Source organism: Mercurialis annua, linkage group LG7 (genome assembly GCF_937616625.2).
Source record: "Mercurialis annua linkage group LG7, ddMerAnnu1.2, whole genome shotgun sequence".
NCBI classification, from domain to species: Eukaryota; Viridiplantae; Streptophyta; class Magnoliopsida; order Malpighiales; family Euphorbiaceae; genus Mercurialis; species Mercurialis annua.
The window spans coordinates 34538069-34558818 of record NC_065576.1 but is presented as its reverse complement, the minus strand read 5'-3'; the positions used below and the strand labels follow the sequence as shown (position 1 = coordinate 34558818).

General features: G+C 34.1%; 3 protein-coding genes across 3 annotated transcripts; all 3 read left to right on the top strand.

Annotated features, from left to right (window-relative positions):
• The first annotated feature begins 4 nt into the window (after positions 1-4).
• LOC126657073 (auxin-induced in root cultures protein 12-like) lies at positions 5-697 on the top strand. The gene has a single exon (XM_050351696.1). The coding sequence runs from the start codon at positions 5-7 to the stop codon at positions 695-697; it is 693 nt and encodes a 230-aa protein (XP_050207653.1).
• A 3469-nt stretch (positions 698-4166) lies between these two features.
• Positions 4167-5167, top strand: LOC126656238 (auxin-induced in root cultures protein 12-like). Its single transcript, XM_050350751.2, has one exon. It carries the CDS (start codon positions 4215-4217, stop codon positions 4947-4949), a length of 735 nt encoding a protein of 244 aa, XP_050206708.1. The 5' UTR covers positions 4167-4214; the 3' UTR covers positions 4950-5167.
• Positions 5168-18658: 13491 nt separating this feature from the next.
• On the top strand, positions 18659-20391 carry LOC126656389 (alkane hydroxylase MAH1-like). Its single transcript, XM_050350957.2, has one exon. It carries the CDS (start codon positions 18691-18693, stop codon positions 20209-20211), a length of 1521 nt encoding a protein of 506 aa, XP_050206914.1. The 5' UTR covers positions 18659-18690; the 3' UTR covers positions 20212-20391.
• The last annotated feature ends 359 nt before the right edge of the window (positions 20392-20750 follow it).

The following is a 20750-nucleotide window of genomic DNA, read 5'->3' as shown; positions in this document are numbered from 1 at the left end:
CACAATGGCGTTGATTAACTTCAAAACTCTATACATTGCCCTTATATTATCTTCAGCTCTGCTAATCTCTCCATCAGTTTCATTAACTTGTAATAAGCAAAAATTTAAAAGCAACAAACTCTTTGCAAACTGCACTGATCTTCCTGTCCTCAATTCCTTCCTGCATTTCACTTACAACAATGCCAACTCATCGCTTTCTATCGCCTTCGTCGCCCCTCCTGCCAAACTCGACGGATGGGTGGCGTGGGCAATCAACCCGACATCAACGGGCATGATAGGTTCGCAGGCTTTATTATCATTTAAATCGAATGACGGTTTACTGATTGTCAAGACTTTCAACATAAGTAGCCACGATCCGCCTCAGGAATCCAAGCTCTCGTTCGATGTTTGGGATATAGGCGCGGAGTCTTACGAAGGAAACATAGTGATATTCGCGACGGTAAAAGTGCCTAAAAATGCGGAAAGGTTGAACCAGGTTTGGCAGGTTGGGTCAGCTGTGAGTGATAGTGGTGTTCCTGAGCAGCATGAAATGGCTGATGCTAATATGAACTCTAAAGGCGTGTTGGAGCTTGTTGCTGCTGCTTCTACTCCTGGACCATCTCAGGACAAGTCAGGATCTATTTCTACTGTTCGGAAGTGGAATTCGGATTTCATCGTACCATTTTTTGCTTTGATTACTGGTTTTGTTGCATTCTGATAATTCGTCTTCGTTCTTGATTTTTTTTTCATTTAGAATATATTGTAACATGCTTCATATTGCTGCAACTATAGTTTAATTTGGCAAGATTTCTAGTTTTTCCTAATGCTTTATATTTCTATTTTTTAAATACCTTAGAATTCGAACGGAATGTGATCTATGAAAGGCAAAATACTTTATTATCTTCATAATTTTGATCATTTTGTCAAATATATATCTCTAAAGAATTACTTGAATATTCTGGACCACAATTTTATACATTGTGACAAATATATATATCTAACTCTTAATAAAAAAACTTATTTTTCGAATTCTTTTATAAATTTTTGATGTCATAAATACATAATCGATCTTTTATTTAAGTTTTTTTTTTAAACCGCCACATAATTTTATTAAAAGCCTAACTTATGGCGGAGGGAATTGCCGTAGTTACATAAGCCAAGAGAGATACAAATAAATAAATAAAAAATTCTCTCAAAGCATAAAAAAGAAAGCTATAAAAAAAGAGCATAACGCACTCAACTAGTTCTAGGAAACATATAACCATGATAGTCTTGCAAAAGAAAAGTAGAAACTGAACTAGGTAAATATAAAACATCAAAAGAAGTAATAACAGCCAAAGAGTGGCCAATCTTGGAAAGAGCGTCTGCCGTGATATTCTGCTTTCTAAAGATGTGAGTGAAAATCGTAGAGTCCATTAAGGAATGAATATGAGGCAAGATCCTATCAATAATCGAAGGGGCAGCAATCGAGCCTTTAACAGATTCCACCAGAATTTTGGAATCAGACTCCACTTGAGCGACAACTGGCCAATAGTCCGAAAAAACTGTCAAACACTGCAAAAGACCCCCTAACTCTGCATCTAGATTGGTGCTAGCACTCACTGGACCTGCAAAACAACTAATACATGTACCACACGAATCTCTAATAATACCACCTATTACACCACGACCAAGCATAAACGAACCATCAAAGTTGATCTTGAGATTACTTGAGGGAGTCAACCATCTGTGCCAAGACACTCTCTTAGGGAGGATAGGAATAATACCAATTTGAAGAGCCTGAAGAGAATGGATTTTCTGCCCGAAAGATGAGAGGAAATCTAGGAGAAAGTTGAAAATCTGGGATCCACCTAATAACAGCTCTAAGAGTGGAATGCGAAGAAAGAGAATTACCAGAATGAAAGCTAGCACATCTATGCTTCCAGATTTCCCAAAGGGCACAACACATCAACTGCATTTTGACTTTGTTGAACTGGTTATACAAACTACCATAAAGCAAAGATAAATACAAATGCGGGATTGTGAGAGGAAAAGAGTAATCATCAAGAATACGGACCAAATAGCGCCATATGAAAGAAGCAAGATGGCCATGAAAGAAGAGGTGATCAAAGGACTCAACCGAAGGCGTGGTGCAACAATGACAACGAGAAGGAAAATGAATCTTGAAATTACAAATCCTATTATCAGTGGGGATGCCTCTATACCAGAGCTTCTAAAGAAAAAAAACTAATTCTAGTGGGAATGTCAATACTCCAAATTCTAGAATTCCACTGACAAGAAGAAGACGAGGAAGGGCAGAATTTCCAAGAATTGAAGAAAGAAGTGGAAAAAACACCTAAAGGATGCAACCATATCAGAAAGGCCATCAGCAATAGATAAAGAAGGATCAAAATCTAAGGGAGCAAAGGGAGCAAGACAAACTCCATTCCAATTATCAAACCAAAAAGAAACATTCCCACAACCAATATTCCAGATAGAATTAACAAGAATATCATCAATATTGGAATGAATCTTACGCCAAAGGGTTGAACCACTAGTAATCAAAAAGATGCAGAATGGTAATGGGTAACAGAACCATACATATCACGCATGAAAGAAGACCAAAGCGAGTCCAAGGAAATAAAGCGCCAAGCCATCTTAGCCAAAAGAGATTCCAACATATCAGGAAGTCTACAAATATTAAGGCCACCGGCAGAAATAGGTCTACAAATCTTGCTCCAAGAAATCCAATGAAAACGATCAATATCTCTAGAGTTCCAAAGAAAGTTAGCCATAATTCTCTCTAATTCCTTAAGAATAGTCATAAGAACAGGGAGAATAGAAAGAGAGTAAATAGGAAGGCTACAAAGGACAAATTTAATCAGAATAAGTTTACCTCCCGGAGAGAGGCATTTAGCCTTCCACCCCGCTAATCTAACGCGCATCGAATCCAAAAGTTTATCAAAATAAGAGATCTTAGGTCTGCCTTTACATAGGGGAACACCGAGATAAGTAAAGGGTTAAGTGCTTCAAAAGTAGATTTAAATTGAGTGTTGGATATATTTACAACAATTTGTAAATTTGACAAACAAATTTAAATTAATGTTAACGATAAATTGAACAACATAGTTAAAGTTGTGGATATAAATAAATTTTGCCTCTACGAAAAAATTAAAAGATGATATATTTTAATGTAAATTTTGAACTTCACTTTCGTCCTTTCTGGTCGCCGAACTTTAGTTTTTTATTTTCTCAGATCCTCTGTCAATTCTTTTTGTTCGTTTACAATTTTGGGAGAGAGATAAACCCCTAAACTATTAGTCAACTTATGTTTAGTGATCCGTACCTGTTTGAGGACTTGAGAAGCGAAAAATCAAAGTTTAAGAATTTGAGAAAGCGAAAAATCAAAATTCACGGATCATAAAAGGTAAAGTGAAGTTCAGGGACCAGATAACCAAAACACGGAAAGTTAAGAGATCTTAAAATGGGTTAATCCTTCTAGATTTTACATTACAATTTGTATTTAATGAATTGTTATGTATTTTCTTTTTGGTACAGAGTGCATGAGGTTTCCTGAACGGGTCTTAACGATGAGACGACACCATTAAACCTTCCACATTCAAACTAATCCTCACTCGAACCGTGTAGGTCCCTTACAGCAGACAAATTTTGGCCCTCATGTTTTAACGGCTGCATACATGAGTACGGTTCGAACCCGCAATCTTAATTAAGTCAGAAGAGCGCCTTACCAACTCATCTGCGCTTTGGGATTATCGTCATGTATTTTTGAGTTGAATGTAACATAACTATTAGTACATGAAATATAAAAAATGAAGTTCTTAATAAATTCTGTAGTGAATTAAACTGGTGTAACAAACGATGAACCACATACTAGAAAGTAGAAAGATTCAAAATTGACTTAAAAATAAAAATATATCCAAGATAGAACACGTAGGGCCAACACACGCTCATGCTTTATTTAGACATTCTCAATAGATATCAAAATGAAACTTATTATTACCTCAAATAGGGATTGAAGCAGTCACCGATCCAGTTAACATACAAAAATAGACAAAACAATTCAGATTTCAAAGAGTTGAAGTAATTAGACCACAAGTTAACTCCGTAAACATTGCATCAGACAGCATATCACATGCTGACCACACGCCTCTGTCTTCTCTTTATAAAATGACACATTCATCATCATAATCCAATCATAATTTTTTATTTCGTTTTCTAAATTCTGAGTTTATAATATGGCTTCTGCTAGAATTATAATAACTCTCACGCTATGTGCAGCTTTGCTCATCACCCCATCATACTCTGCCACCACTTGTACATCACAGAAATTTACGAGCGATAAAAAATTCACAGATTGCATTGATCTTCCTGTATTGGATTCTTACTTGCATTACACGTATAATGCAACCAATTCATCACTTTCAATTGGTTATGTTTCTGCGCCTCCGAAGCCTGATGGTTGGGTTGCATGGGCTATTAATCCAACCGCGACGGGTATGGCCGGTGCACAGGCTCTACTTGCGTATAAATCCGATAAGGACGCGGTTGTGGTAAAAACTTATAATATTAAATCTCCTGGACCTATTACGGAATCCAAGCTATCGTTCGAGGTTTGGGATCTGAGCGGTGAGTCCAATGGCGATAATTTGGTGATTTTCGGTTCTGTTAAGGTGCCAGAGAAGGCGGCCGAGGTTAATCAAGTATGGCAAAATGGCCCTGCTGTGACTATTGGACATCCTGCTGGCCATGAAATGAGTTCGGATCACATGAAATCCATGGGAGTTTTGAAGTTGATGGGTGGTGGTGGATCAACACCAGCTCCTGGTGGTTCTACTCCGGCAGCTCCCGGTGGTTCCACTCCGGCAGCGCCCGCTCCTCCTCGCAATGGCGGAGCTTCATTTGTCAGCAACTTGAGCATGGCATCTTGCTTGGGGGTTATTATTCTGATTGCTAGTTTTATTGGATTTTGAGTGTGGTGAGGAGAAAAAAAATAAAAAACCTACCCGAAAAATAATTTTCTTTTCTTATAATTCCACATTGAATCAATTAAATTAATCGATTCAATTTGGTTATTTAGTCTGGTTCGATTTTTACATACCCTAACCACAACAACATTGTCTGCTAGCTTGTGTTTCAGCCAATGCTTGAATTTCCATTTATAATAAAAGAAAATTCTTCAAAATCGTAAGTATTTTATTCATCGTTTGATTAAATTCTCCTTTAAACTGAGACTTAGATCTTAAGTAAACCCTAAACTTGCAGTTTCTCCATAATTGCGTAGCAGTAATACATTAGTATAGTTCATTACATACTCGCATAGTTAGTAGACCGAACCAAATCGAACTATTAAAAACCTTAACTGAATTAAGTAAAATAGATCGGTTAATTCAGTTTAATAGAATTTCTGTGCTTCCATTTTTTTATAAAGTTTTGGTATATTATTAAATAAGTGTATCTTAATACCAAACCACTAAACTACTTTGGCGCTCATGACAAGAATAAATTGCACAAGACGTATTTAACAAGTTAGATTAGATGGGAATCTTGAGCCATCACGATTTTATATCGCTTCCAACTTGTGAGTCGTATCTTAAAGGTAAAATGATTTGATCATCCTTTGTAGTACAAAGTGGTAGAACTAAAGACGTTTAAGAAATCATACATAGTGATGTATGTGGTACGTTTAGAGAACGCAACATGATAAATACTTATACTTCACTACCTATATCGATGTGTTATCACGATATGGCTAAGATTGTCTTGTGAAGAACAAACATGAAGATTTTGAAATGTTCAAATACTTCAATAATGAAGTACAAAACCAAATTCGAAAAAGTATTAAGACTTTACTATGTGATCAAAAAGAGAAGAATACTTGATTATTGAATTAGGTACGTTTCTAAAAAGAATATGGTATTGTTTCTCAACTTACTCCTCCGGGTCACCATGGTTGAATGATGCGTCTGAGAAGGAGGGATCGTACATTGTGGGACATGATATGATAATAATGAGTTATATACTGACTTTCCCATATAGGTTTGGGGTCATGCAGTTCTTACCGTAAATGAAATTCTAATTCCAACTAAATAGATACTTTATGAGATATGGTGTGCAATCAAATCTTAAGGATGTTAATATTTGAGGGTGTTCGGATCATATCAAGAAACTGATATCCGATAAATTTGAAATTAAAATAATTCATGGAAAGGTTATGTTAGATATCGTAAAGACAATTTAGGATGTTATATCTATATTCTAACCCAACAACCAATTAGTTTTTCTCGGTGATAGTCTTTCTTGATAAATCATTTATTCAAGAGGCAGACTAAGAAAGGAATATAGAATTAGAGGAGAAGTCATCTAAAGACGAACAAAAGAATGAATCAATAAAAATTGATCAAACACAATATATAGGAGTCAGAGTTAGTATAAGATGTATCTAAAATAACATAACGAAAAAAAGTAGAGTATCTCGTCCACCGGAAAGATATAGTTTTTCCGCATGATAAGCAAGAGTTGTTTAGTCATGGAGTAAAAGATCAAGTGTTGATGTCACGACCCGATTTCACGGCATCGCATCCGACACTAGTGGTTGCTCCAGAACTCGTAGCAAGCCTCAGAAAACGACGAACAATTTAGTTACCTAAAACACACAATTGCATGCTCGTAGGCAACCCGATACTCCAAGTCTCATCTCACCGCAACATAACGTAAATAAATGCAAGATAGAGAAAAACATGAAATCTTTTCATCATTTTAAATAGAGTGCGGAAACAAATTAACGAAAATACAACAGATATACTCAACGTCTAACAACTACCGCGGACAAAAGAAGTAAAACAACTGGACTTATTTTCCCTGAAAATTTAACCTTCGAAAGAAAATGGAAGTCCACAAACTACTCGATAAAACCTGAAATTTTGAAACAACAACCAGGTCAGTCGAAACTGAATGAGTTCTATAAGTTAAATCTAATTATTAAGTTAAAAAACAAAACCATAATACATATATAAATCAATAGTGAAAACAATGGAGCCTTAAACCTTAATATCATGATATTCAATAATACCATCGATATTCCAAGTGGTCGTGGATCCCGAAAAATTAATCCACCGAGACGCTCCGCCTATCAAACACTTAAACCTCAATCAATTCCACAATCCAAGGAGTCGTGAAGCCCGAAAAATTAATCACCAAGTAAATCGCCGACTCACTTAATCCTAACTTGTGAAGCTCGAGTACACTCACTAGCACATAGCCCGAGAATTAATCAACCGAGTATTATCGCTAAACATATAGCCCGGAAACTTAATCCATCGATTTTGATCTATCATCCTCAATACATGTGTATGGTCATATTCCTAAGTACGATTCGCACTGGTACACCCGCAGCCCTAATGACGCCCATTAAGTAGCACGTTCCATGTTTTCCATACGATCGTTCGGAATCTGTTTCGAAAATCATAATTAAAATCTTTCAATGCTAAAATACATTTACTTAGTAAAATAAATGTAATAAATAAAACTCACAAAAACTGCCTCCGTCACTGGAACACTCCTCAAGATTACACCGTCTCCGACGCAGACTCCCTCGATACAAACGGGTCTAGGAACAAGAGGTAACATTAATATCTAATCACGCAGAAAAGACCCCGCCTAACTTTAGAATTCTAACACAAGCCATATCAAAAAGGCAAACACTGAATCAAGCCATAACGCATTAAAACAAAATACAAGTAAGGCAATACTCGATTACACCCAAACAAGTAGAAACATGTAAATCGAAAAATTCAAATATTCCCAAATTTAAAGGATTTTCGAATCCCGACCACACTCCGGCTCAAAAAGCATCTTTCCGAAAATGATAAAAACCACTTTTAAAATCACAACGTAATTTTAAAACCTTCAAAACTTGCTATAGTGTTTAAACAATTGTTTCGGCTGAAACCCTGTTACCAAGCCTGAAACTAGAAAACCTGTTAACACGGTAAAACATTTCAAAACATAGTTAAACTCTAGTTCTTCTAGAAATATGCTAACTCACTTCCATTTTGAGAACGAGTTCTAACGTTAAAACAATTTCGGCTTAAGAACACGAAAACCTCATTTTTCGTAAAAATCGACAAAGTACTTATTCGTGACGCTTCTAGACTCTAAGGTAAATCCAAAACTATTTTAAAACTTCTCATCATAAAACTTATTTCAAATCAGCCCTCATGGTTCCCATATCGTCAAATGGCAAAAATGCCAAAAACTCACCGATTATAAAAAATCGGCAAAACGCTTAGTTAAAAGTAAAAACATTTCAAATCAATTTCATTTTCTTTCATAAAATATTTTATTAAAAAATCCCCTTTAGGCAAACATGTAGATTTGGTCAAATTACAAAATAAACCTTGAATTTTATAAAAAGTGCACTTTAGTGCTATACTTTAAAAATCGACCAAAACCAAACCAATTCAAACCAAATCATTTCCAAGCAACCAAACCAACTTTACTAACATGACAAACAGCCCCTATGACAACAAAATTACAAATTTGACAAAATTACCATTTAGCCCTTCAAATTGCCAAAAATTGCAAGTCGGTCCCTAAACTTGAATTTTGCCAAAAACACCAAAACATACCAACTAAGCCAAACATGCATAATCATCCCTCACATAATTTATAGCAACCATATTCGTACCAACACTTAGCCAAACATGCCACAATGGCCTCCAGACCTGCAAACAATGGCAATTTCACCCTTAATTAATTAATCATGCCAAAAACATATGAACCAAGGACCAAACATGCAAATCCACCCATCAAAACATATTTCCAGATTTAATATGAATTTTAATCATGTTGTATGTTCAAAGAAATCATTACAATTCACCTTAAAAGCATAAATCACCATACAATCAGCACTTGGCATGCTTAAACATCAAATCACATCATCTAGCCCATCAAACCCACATGCATTTGAATTTTCCAGAAATTATAGACTATATGAACTGATTCTATGCCAAAGAAATCAAACTCAAAAATCAAGAATCAAAGCATAAAGATCATAAGCATTTTCTAACTCAAAAGTTACATAAAATCATGAAAAACTCGACAAGTATTCACCAATTCAACATAAAACTTGAAAGAGTAACTCCATTGACAAATTAATAACCTCTTGAAGACTAAAAATATGGAAATCAGCTTGAAAACCCGAAAATCAAGCTTCAAGAAAAGTTCAAGTCGAAAAACCTTAAAAATCATTAATGCATGTGCCAAATTCTGGTTAATTTTTGGAAAGGGTGTTTGAACATGTTATTTGATCTTAAAATCTCCACGGTTAGGCTTAGGGTAAGAGATTTGAGTTGGGAGAGAAAATGTATATTGTTGGTGTTATGAAGTTTGAGTATAAATTAAGTTTAAAAAAAATTCAACTTCTTATACACACCGGTTTAGACAATCGTCTAAAACACTTGACGATCGTCCAAAGTTTAAAAAGAACTGACGATCTTCTAAAATATTAGACGATTTTCCAAATGTTTTATACAGACTGGTCTAGACAATCGTCTAAAATACTGGACGATCTTCCAAAATTTAAAAAGAACCTAAGCTTTAAATCAATTTTTTAAACTTTGAACGATAACCATAACACAAAGATTATAAAACCCGATAACACTCACATCCCACCATGCACAAAAATACTAAAAATCTTATCCCAAAAACCAAATGATCAAATCAAGCCAATTAAAAACAAACACACAGACAAAATTAACACGAAAGAAATTAGAAAATAATCGGAAGCTATCTGAAACCTGGGCGAAACATGCTGGAAACTCACGGGATACTACAGTCGATCCCTCAACTTTTAAGGAAGCTATATGAGATATAAATTATTTAAGATGGTTTGAAGGAATAAATTCGAAATGGATTCCATGAATAGCAATCAAATTCAGCCCATGTCATCTGACCCATATTTAACTGAATTAGTCGCTGAAACCAATCCTTTCCTGGTCCTTTCAATGACATTTTTTCCAGAATAATAGAGTGTCTCTTATCAGCTTGGAAACGTCTAACATTACGCTCTACTTTCTCTAGGAATTCTAATGCATCTCCAAAGCCATTGAAATCTGTTGGTTTAATACGCACTTAAGCTAGAACGATATCTCAATCAACGTTTCCGACTAAGCGTTGTTGTTGTTGCTTCATCTGCTCTCTACGCATAGTCTGATTTACTGCCTGATTGGTTTGCAAAGCCACAACTCCATTCAAAAACCAGTCCATGTTAAAACGTGCGGGATTCGCAGGTTGTGGCATTCCTAGGGCAGGCATCTCTGGTTCTTGTACATTGGCAGTTTGACCTCTGCCTCTACCTCGGCCTCTTCCACAGCCTCTACCTCTTCCGGCTACTTCAACCGGTTCAGGTAGTCTTCCTTGGATAGAAGATTCATCTTGAGCCTATTCGGCTCCTTGTTCTCTTTGTGCCATTTCGCGTGTTATAGTTGCACGTGTTCTTACTTGCCTTTGGTCAGCCATCCTGACCAAAGCAAACAATGTCATGATCAATATTCTTATAAGTGCAAAACTGACCATATACGCATATGCACTTAGTTGCAAATTGCAACCCTAAACTCAAAACAAACTCGTATCCTATAAGGAAGATTTCAAAATTTAGAAAACAATGAGGACTTATCAATGACATGACTGGAGTCCTATAGGTGCAGTAGTTCTTAGCATAACCTACTGACAATGTCCATCCTAGGTACAAACAACTTCGATCTTATTCAGAGCAATGCTTTGATACCACGTTTGTCACGACCCGAAATCTCGGGCCGAGATTGGCGCTATAGAATGGGAATGGTAGTTTTGAAACCCGTAGAAAGCCTAAAAATGCAATAATTTTTTTTTCAATCGATCTCTATAACCCAAACGTATACATAAAAACCCTTTCGTAAACAAAACTATTTAAAGAGTTGCGAATACAAACTTTCGCTTGTTCTCGGAAAACAATTTATAGAAACTAGGGTCTTACGTCGCGATATTTCATCTAGCATAGCCCTATTTCGTAGCAAAAAAGGTTTAAGCGTAGTTTTTTAAAACCATTCACTTTTGATTACATTAGAGTAAAGCTGTAGCTTTTTATAACCGTTTGACAAAAGGTATATATATATAAACTAGGACTTTAACTAGCTGCTACACTACTGACAGGAACTTCCTCTGTACATACTTCCCAAAACATGGATTTCAGAACAAGGATAGAAGTCCGTTACTTCTTAAAAAGACTATTTACCTGAAAAAATTGTTATATCAACGGGGTCAGTTAAAACTGAGTGATTTCATAAGTTTACAAATGAGTATTGCATAAAACATTCAAACAATGCTATAAACAATCATTTATTTGCATCCACATATAATACTCTAATTGAAACCCTAAACCTCAGCTTTTACTGTCATAACCCATATCCACTGCGGTCTTGAACAAATTTATGATACTTATTACTGATGGTTTAGTGTCGAGATAGTTCCACCGAGTTAACTATAACCATATAGTATGGTCCCAGGATAATTCAATCGAGTTAACTAGTATTATCTTATATCCAATAAATGAGGCAAGTCCCGGGATAATTCCATCAAATTCAACTCCCTGGACATAGGTCGCGAGATACATCCACTGAGTTCAACCTATGCATGTCGTGTTCTTGAGAAGGTATCTGCCCATTTCTGATGCTTGTATAATCTTTGATCTTAACTAGTTATCAAACAGTTCCTATTGTCGCTCAATAGCAATGCTCGTTTCATCGGATTCATACAGGTTTTAAACCTATGATGTATGCATTTTAAACAAGGCATTTCATTTGAAATAATGCTATGCAATTGTATATACAATTTGCGTAAAACAAATGCATTTTAAATACTTCAAACGCAAAGATATTTATAAACTCACTACTTTCTATTTTCCAAAAACTTTGTTCTCGATATCCGTCAAGTTCCCTGACATTCTTGCCAGGTATTACGCCGCCTTTCCGGATCTATGACAATTAACAATAAGGCTCGAGTAAGGATTAAACTAAACACTTAGATAAGAGAATTAATCGTATACGCGACTCGTCAAATTTTTGCGTGTAATAGCGATACGTGCTATATAAATTTGTTGAAATACTATTCTATCACATATATGCTTTCAGGTTTATCATAACGTTTATTTGATTTCCTTATCAAATAATCGACTTAACAATTAATCTCGCTTTTAACTTTTTAGTGCGTCATTAGTTTGTCGAACTTTCTATTGCATATTCCATTCTTATTGTTTTTTGATTTTCCGTATTAAATAAACTAACGCTCTATATCCATTCATCTTTTATTAATCCCATTAATCCTATATTCCAAATTAACTTATTAATTCATAAACAATCTACGTTTAGCTAACGTAACATTCTATCGCAAAATGTCACACTATTTTATTCAATTCTAAATAAAATCGCCAAATCGTCAAGCTAATTATTTATGATCGGACTATCGTCTTCCATGACCTTTAGGGACTGTCCAAGAAGCCCATATGGACTGCCATTGCAGTCCAGCCGGAGTAGAGCCCAGCTCTGCTCACGACGGTTTTCTGCCAATGACAGAATTCTGCTTCATCCCGGCAGCAATTCTTCCATTAATGGCAGAATTCCTTTCCTCTCTGGAACAAGGTTCATTTGCCAGAATCCTTTTCGGAGTTAGGGACCAATTTTGCTTCAAATCAATAGCAACCAACACTCACAACTCACCTCTCAAATCAATTTAATCATCAACAATCCAAAGCTTACAATTTCAAGAAAAATCAAATTCAAACCTAACCATATAACTCAAAGTCAAACCACACAAACTTCAAATTGATGAGCTATAATCCTTTACCTTTGATCAAAGATGATTTTATTATACGCAATGGTACAAGAAGTTTGAGTCTGTTATGGGGGAGCAAGGCTACATGAAGACTACTTTAGACCATTGTGCGTTCGTGCAGAAACTCTCTGATGATGATTTTATTATACTTTTGCTCTATGTGGATGACATGTTGATCGTTGGCCAGAATATTTCAAGAATCAACAACTTGAAAAAGCAGTTGAGGAAGTCTTTTTCTATGAAAGATTTGGGCTCGGCAAGGCAAATTCTAGGCATGAAGATAACCAGAGATAGAGGCTCCAAGAGACTATGTTTATCACAGGAGAAGTACATTCAAAAAGTACTTTAAATTTTCAACATGGATAAAGCTAAAGCGGTTAGCTGTCCCCTTTCTAATCATTTTATATTGAGTTCTGAACAGTGCCCTTCTACTGAGAAAGAGAAGGAGGAGATGGAAAGAGTTTTATACGCTTCAGAAGTTAGGAGTTTTATGTATGCCATGGTGTGTGCACGACCAGATATTGCTCACTCAATTGGAGTAGTGAGTCGGTTCCTTTCAAATCCTAGAAAAGAACATTGAGCTGCAGTGAAATGGATTCTTAGATACCTTCAAGGTACATCAAGAATGTGTCTTTCTTTTGGAGATGGATAACCTATGTTAGTTGGCTACACATATGCAGATATGGCTGGCGATGTTGACTCGAGGAAGTCTACATCAAGTTATCTGATTTCATTTGCAAGGGAAGCTGTGTTATGGAAATCGAGACTACAGAAATGTGTTGCGCTCTCAACAACAGAAGCAGAGTTTATTGCAGCAACTGAAGCTTGTAAAGAGTTGTTATGGATGAAGAAGTTCTTAAGTGAACTTGGTTTCCACCAGTCAAAGTACGAGATGTTTTGTGATAGTCAAAGCGTCATTCACCTCGGGAAGAATTCCTCCTTTCATTCAAGATCTAAAACATATTGATGTGAGATATCATTGGATTCGAGATGTATTGGAGATGAAGCAGTGACAGCTAAAAACGATCCATACTAATGAAAATGGATCTGGCATGTTAACCAAAACACTTCCAAGGGAAAAGTTTGAATATTGTCGACAAGCAGCAGGAATGGTGGTGCCTCCCATGTAGTCGGGAGGGGGAGATTTGTTGTGGTGGTCCCTCCAACATAAGCCCCACATGTTTAATATTAAAAAAAAATATAAACTCTTTTACTTGGAGTAACCTCCAAACAAATTGCTTGCAGGCTACTCCAAGCAAGCAACATAGCCTCCAAGCAAATTTTCTTGGAGGCTGCTCACCTCCTTGCTTATAAATAGCAAGGAGGTGATGAAGGTCTTACATCATCATCAATTTTTCACAAAAACTTTTATGAGTGCTATTAGCTTCGGGCTAATAGACAAGGTAGGGAAACGTTTTCTTTAAAGGGTGAGAGGTGAGAGAATTGCGAGATAAAAATAGTGAGATAATTCGGATGTGTGAAAAACACTTGAGTGTCATTATTTTTGTGAGATCTCTCTGTAAAATTACTATCTTTGTAAGCCTACTATTTTGATAGTGGAAGAATTATTCGGACTTTGCCCCATAGACATAATCCTACATTAAGGGTGAACCACGTTAAAAAATTTGAGTGTCATTTATATTTTATTTATGCCGTCCTTAATTTTATTTTCGACAACGTTATTCCACTGTGCCGTCCAACACTAGTCACTTTAGGTATATATTGATGTTTTCTCTCCACCGCTACATTTTGTTTTGGAGTGTACGCAAAAGTTGTTTGTTGAACAACTCCTTCATTACCAAAGAAAACACGCATATGGAACTCATGTCCATTATGAGATTTTAAGCATTTAACTTTAATATCGAATTGAGTTTCCATATAACTATAAAAAAATCATGAATTAACAGTCTTACTTTAGATTTTTTTTTAATAAAAATAACTATTTAAACCTACTTTCATTTTTTAACAACTGTTATCTATGTCCATATAAAGAGTTAATCCTAGTTGGTCCCCATAAATCTATGTGTATAAGATCAAGACATTTATTAACAGTAGAGTTACTTTTTAAAAAAGGAATTTTTTTTTTGTTTTGATAAATGAGATGTTTTGCAATAAGTACTAACATGAACTATTATTGATGAATCAATATGTTCATACATTCTAATCTAGAATTAGCAAAGTGTCTTATTCTAAAATGTCATAAATTGCTTGTATAATCATAATCAATTAAACAAGAATCCTTAGTATTTATAACATAATTATCATTGTCAACAGAATTGACAACATGAATCATATAAACAGAATCAACATAATTCTCACTAGGAATAAAAGAAACATAATCAACAAATTGTTCTTTATCAATATTGTAACACAATTGCACATTTGTCCATATTTTTCTTCATCTTCCACGGTTTTGTATCATGAGCTTTTTCTTTTTATGGACCGCTGTAGGGTGTAAGTCTATTTGTAAGCCTTTCATATAAAACACTATAGAAATGGGTTCAATAACAATGTAACTAATTATATTGATTTTTATAATTTATAATCTAAAAATTATTTAAAAAAAATTAATCAAAATTAATATATCAAATTTGATTGATCAAAAATATTTATCAGAAAAAATAAATCAATCTACAAAAAATTAGAATGATTTCTTAATAAACTTACAATCACATTTTGAAAATATAATTTTTATTAATTTAAAGGAAAATGGCAAATTGAACGAGTGGTGGAAACTTGTTGCCGCTATTTCGGCACGTGATCCCTCCTTATTCTGGAACTATCATCTCTATCAAAGACATATGTGGGAACGGGGAGAATTGTGGGGTGCCTAGTTCAGTCAATCTCATGATAACATATGGTTTTAACTAAAAAATAGAGTCGCCATCTAACAATGCTAAAAATTAACTCTTATACTTGGTGAGTTATTCGCTTACGGAGACACAAGACATCGTGCATTAGACAAAAAGATACCGAAATTGTGAACACAATTAATTCTTCTACTTAATTTATTACTTTTATTAATTTAAGAGACATACGTCAAGTAGATAATTTCATGTTATACATGCCATAACAATATCATCCCAATCAAATAAATTAAAAAGCAAATAAATATTAAAAAATAAATGACAGAAATAAATTATACAAAATGACATAAACATGAAATACATTATAAACTAACATATGATTTAATACGGATTGGCACGATAAGTAGCAAACAAGTATTCTTTAAATAATTATCTAACCATGGATGTTTTTAACACATAATAAAGTGAAATAATTTTATTCTAATTACATGCATAAAATTTAAATCGGATGTATATATGAGGTGATTTTAGAAATTACCATATACAACCACTAGTTACATATTACATGTCAGTTTTAAGATTTCTATATGTTTTGAACTAAATAACATGATTTTCTTATTAATCATGTTAAAATTGAATTTGGACATACATTTAATGCAATACGAAGTATCAATATACACAGGGGTGAAGCCATAAAATATTTTCAAGGAGCACAAAATTTTATATATTGTAAATTTAAATTTTTATTAGAAATAATTATAAGGATAAGACGTGTAATATACTAATAAAACATAATCAAAGGTGGTCAATTGACCCTTTTATTGTGGTTCCAGTTTCGCCACTGATTATATATAACAGTTTAAACATAACTAAAAAAACAGTTTAAACATGTAAAGTTAGAATACTTTTGAACCTTTAAGGTGTTTGGTGGATGTCTGTCAATTTTCTGGCAATATGAGAGAAACGTGATTTGATTATAAAAAAAATAAGCGTTTTTGGGTTAATACAAGTTTATTGGCCTATATCGAGTGCTATTTGAAAACTTGAGAAGGTCAGAAATAAAACAAAAAATTATTGACTGGGATCGAAAATATGTGAATACAGAGGATGGCGTCAACTGAAAAGTAAGAGTTGACGTCATATAGGGGCGAAGTCTAAATCATTTTGGAAAGGGGAAAAACTTTACGGATTATAATTTTAAATTACCATTAGATATAAATTACATGAATAAGGTGGATAATATACTCGTAAAAAATAATTAAATACATAACTTTATATTAGTTTGAATATAAATTATTAAACAGTAAAATATTAAGGTGGTCAATTGACCCGTTTATTGTGGTGCTAGGTTGGCCACTGAATTAATCACTAATTATTGTTTATCTTGTATTTATTTTTCAATTTTTAGACTGAATAAAAAATGCTATAAAAAATGGCAAAAAAAAAATTTTTTAGTCTCTGAAAGAGTGAAAAGATCTTAAAAGTCACTCAGGTTAGATTTTGGTTCAAAAGGGTCAACAAACCCCGAAAATTGGTCAATAAATATTAAGGCATGCCGATTAATCCAATATCTTAAATTTTTATCATAAATATTAGAATTTTTATAGACTGATTGCGACAAATATGTTTTAGTTTCTATAGTTTTTTTTGTATGTTAATCAAGTTTATTTGAATTTTATAAAGCAGATTAGTAGCTCGTCATCTGAATGTAAAAAATCATCATCGGTTACTTCACATACTTCTACATTTACTAATCCGTAAAAGAGATATTTACAATGTGAATAATACATGTGGTTGTGTTTGACTACTAATGGCAGTATGGGATCACCATGCCTGGAAAGAGAGGTGATGCATGGTTGCCACAGGACCATTTTGATACATCTTAAGCAAATTTTGAACTTGTTTTTTTTTTTTTAAGTTATGTATTTAAATAAATTAATATTAAACTAAAGATTAATAGAATATTGTTAAATTTTAAAATATCACATATTTTTGAAAATAAGTTCATTAATTTATTGAAAAATAAAATAATTAATTATATATAGTATATAATATTTCAATAGATGATTTTTTTTAAACCAAATATATCAATTTCAATAAATTTTTATTTATTTAGGGCTACGTTTAATTTATTGAATGAATGAAAATAATAGTCAGTTGGTATAAATTTTTATTAAAATTGGGCCAATTTATAGATAAAAAAAATAATTTTTCTCAATGGTTTTTTTATTAATTTTTATACTTATTTGATAAGCAGTTTTTTTTATTATACTACTATTAAAACTTTATTATATAAATAATAAAAATGAACTATTTTTAAAAATATTATGCTAATAATACTAATAATAATTCTATATTATTGGAATATTCTTAGAAAATTATTCTACTTTTTTATGGTAAATTATTCTACTTTTTCATTTAATTTTGGACGAATTTCTATATCTATAAAAAAATATGTTTAAGTAAACCAAACTTTATTTCTATCAATTTAATCCTTTGTGACACTAATGCGAGTTAATTTCCTCGATTAGTCCCATTTAATTAGGTGTTCAACAAATTTAAAACAAATATTTAGAAGTGAAATGGGGTGAGTTTGAGCTAGAATGCTAATAATTGGCCAAACTATACACCAATGCGGATATCATAACATAACCACTAAAAGCTCGCATACCGCTTGGTCTCCCACTTAGGATAATTAAAATAATCATTAAATACAATTATTTTCAGGTTGTATTAGTGGTGTAACACTCGCAAAATCGAGATTTCAAAAATGAAATCTTTTCCTTCATTCTATGATAACATGCCGTGTTTCATTTCCCAAAAGATGTGGTTTAGCAAAATCTAGATTTCAGAAATGAAATCTTTTAATATCGAATAAAGATGTGGTATGCTATGCACGTTGGTGTAGTTGTATTTCCAAATCTCCTTATATATATATATATATATATATATATATATAATTTCAAAGATAGTATTAGTTACATTTGACTAATTTTCATGTCTTATATATGTATATAGAGTGCGGCTGCAACAAAAAATGCATTATGCAACAATGGCCTTAATAAGCCTTTCAGAAATCTTTCTAGCAGTTATAATCTTTGTCATTCTTCGTTCTCTCTCGAGTACCAAGGGCCAACCCATAAATTGGCCGATCCTCGGAATGCTGCCGGATACAATCTCAAACATCCACCAAGCTCATGATAGGATCACACAAGTTCTAGAGCAAAATGGTCTCACATTTTCGTACAAAGGTCCTTGGTTTTCCAGTGTTAAGTTTTTAGGCACAGTGGAACCATTAAACATCCACTATATATTGAGCTCCAATTTCACAAATTTTCCGAAAGGGCCTGAATTCTCCAAGATATTCAGCATCATGGGCGATGGAATCTTCAATTCGAATGATGATTCATGGAAGAACCAAAGGAAACTTGCTCAAGCATTGATTCATCACCCGCGATTTCACCACTTCTCAATGAAAACATGTCAAAATATGATGGAGAAAGGGCTTGCTCCAGTTCTTGAGCACGTCGCTGATCGAGGATCTATCGTCGACTTACAAGATTTGTTTCAAAGGTTTACATTTGATATTACATGCGTATTGGTGACAGGCTATAATCCGAAATGCCTATCCATCGACTTTCCAGATGTAGAGTTCTCCAAGGCCATACACGATGCTGAAGAAGCAATGTTTTATCGGCACTTCTTCCCTGAATTTTCGTGGAAGTTACAAAGGTGGCTGCGGTTTGGTCCAGAATGGAGAATGCAAAAAGCTTGGGAAGTTCTTGACGACGTAGCAACCCAATGCATATCAAGAAAACGAGAACAACTAAAGAAACAGCTTGATCCCGAAGATGGAGAAGGCGTTGATTTGCTAACATCATACATGAGCAACAATGCCGAAATTAACAGCGCAAAATTAGACGATAAGTTCCTAAGAGATGTCATTATAAATTTCTTGATAGCTGGAAGAGACACGACTAGTTCTGCACTAACATGGTTTTTCTGGCTTGTTTTCAAGAATCCACAAGTAGTATCCAAGATAAGAGAAGAAATCAACGCAAAAATACCCGAAAACTGTTCCATATTCGAACCGAAAGAGCTAAACGGTCTAGTTTATCTTCATGGAGCTTTATGTGAATCATTAAGGCTATACCCACCAGTTCCATTCCAGCACAAAGCTCCTATTCGAGAAGATGTTCTTCCGAGTGGGCATAAAGTCAAACCGAATACTAAAATTATGTTTTCGTTATATTCAATGGGGAGAATGAGATCAATTTGGGGAGAAGATTGTTTAGAATTCAAGCCAGAGAGATGGATTAGTGAAGGAGGGAAGATAAAACACGAACCATCATACAAATTCTTAGCATTTAATGCAGGACCAAGGACTTGTTTAGGAAAAGAAATCGCATTCTCTCAAATGAAGGCAGTTGCAGCTTCCATCATCAACTCTTACAATATTGATTTAGTGGAAGGACATCATGTGTCCCCAGCAAGTAACTCCATCATTCTTCACATGAAGCAGGGCTTAAAAGTTAGGGTTACCAGGAAACCGATTTGAATATTTTTACTTTGAAATTTAAGTCCCCATCTATTGTTTCTTTCAAACTTGTGCAAGAGTGTTGATTATTTGTTTTCTTTTGTTTTATGATTTGTTTTTTTAATAAATCAACTCTAGTTAGAACTTGAAACTCTATAATTGTGATAATCAGTCACATATTAATTGATTTACATTCGATAAGTTAGTATGGATAAGAATGTTAAGCTCTTAGTTTAGTTATGTATGCGGCTGGTGTTCGTTTTGTAGGATTTATATCTAGATGTTTTTATGCTAAATTAATTGTGCCTTGGTGTTATGGTTATTTCTAGTTTACTTCTTCCGAGCCGTACAATTCGTGAGTTCTTTTTGCATCTAGCGGGTGATGGTTCTTCTCCCGAACAACGAGAATATCCCAAAGAGGAAGTTCCATGGTTTTTTTATAGCTCCTCTTACTTCCATAAGGTTCTTATTTTGCTATAAGAAACGAAATGGTAATGATGGGCGAACATAAGAAAATAAGACATTTTGACTGTATTTTCTTAAAAATAATTTAGTCGCGC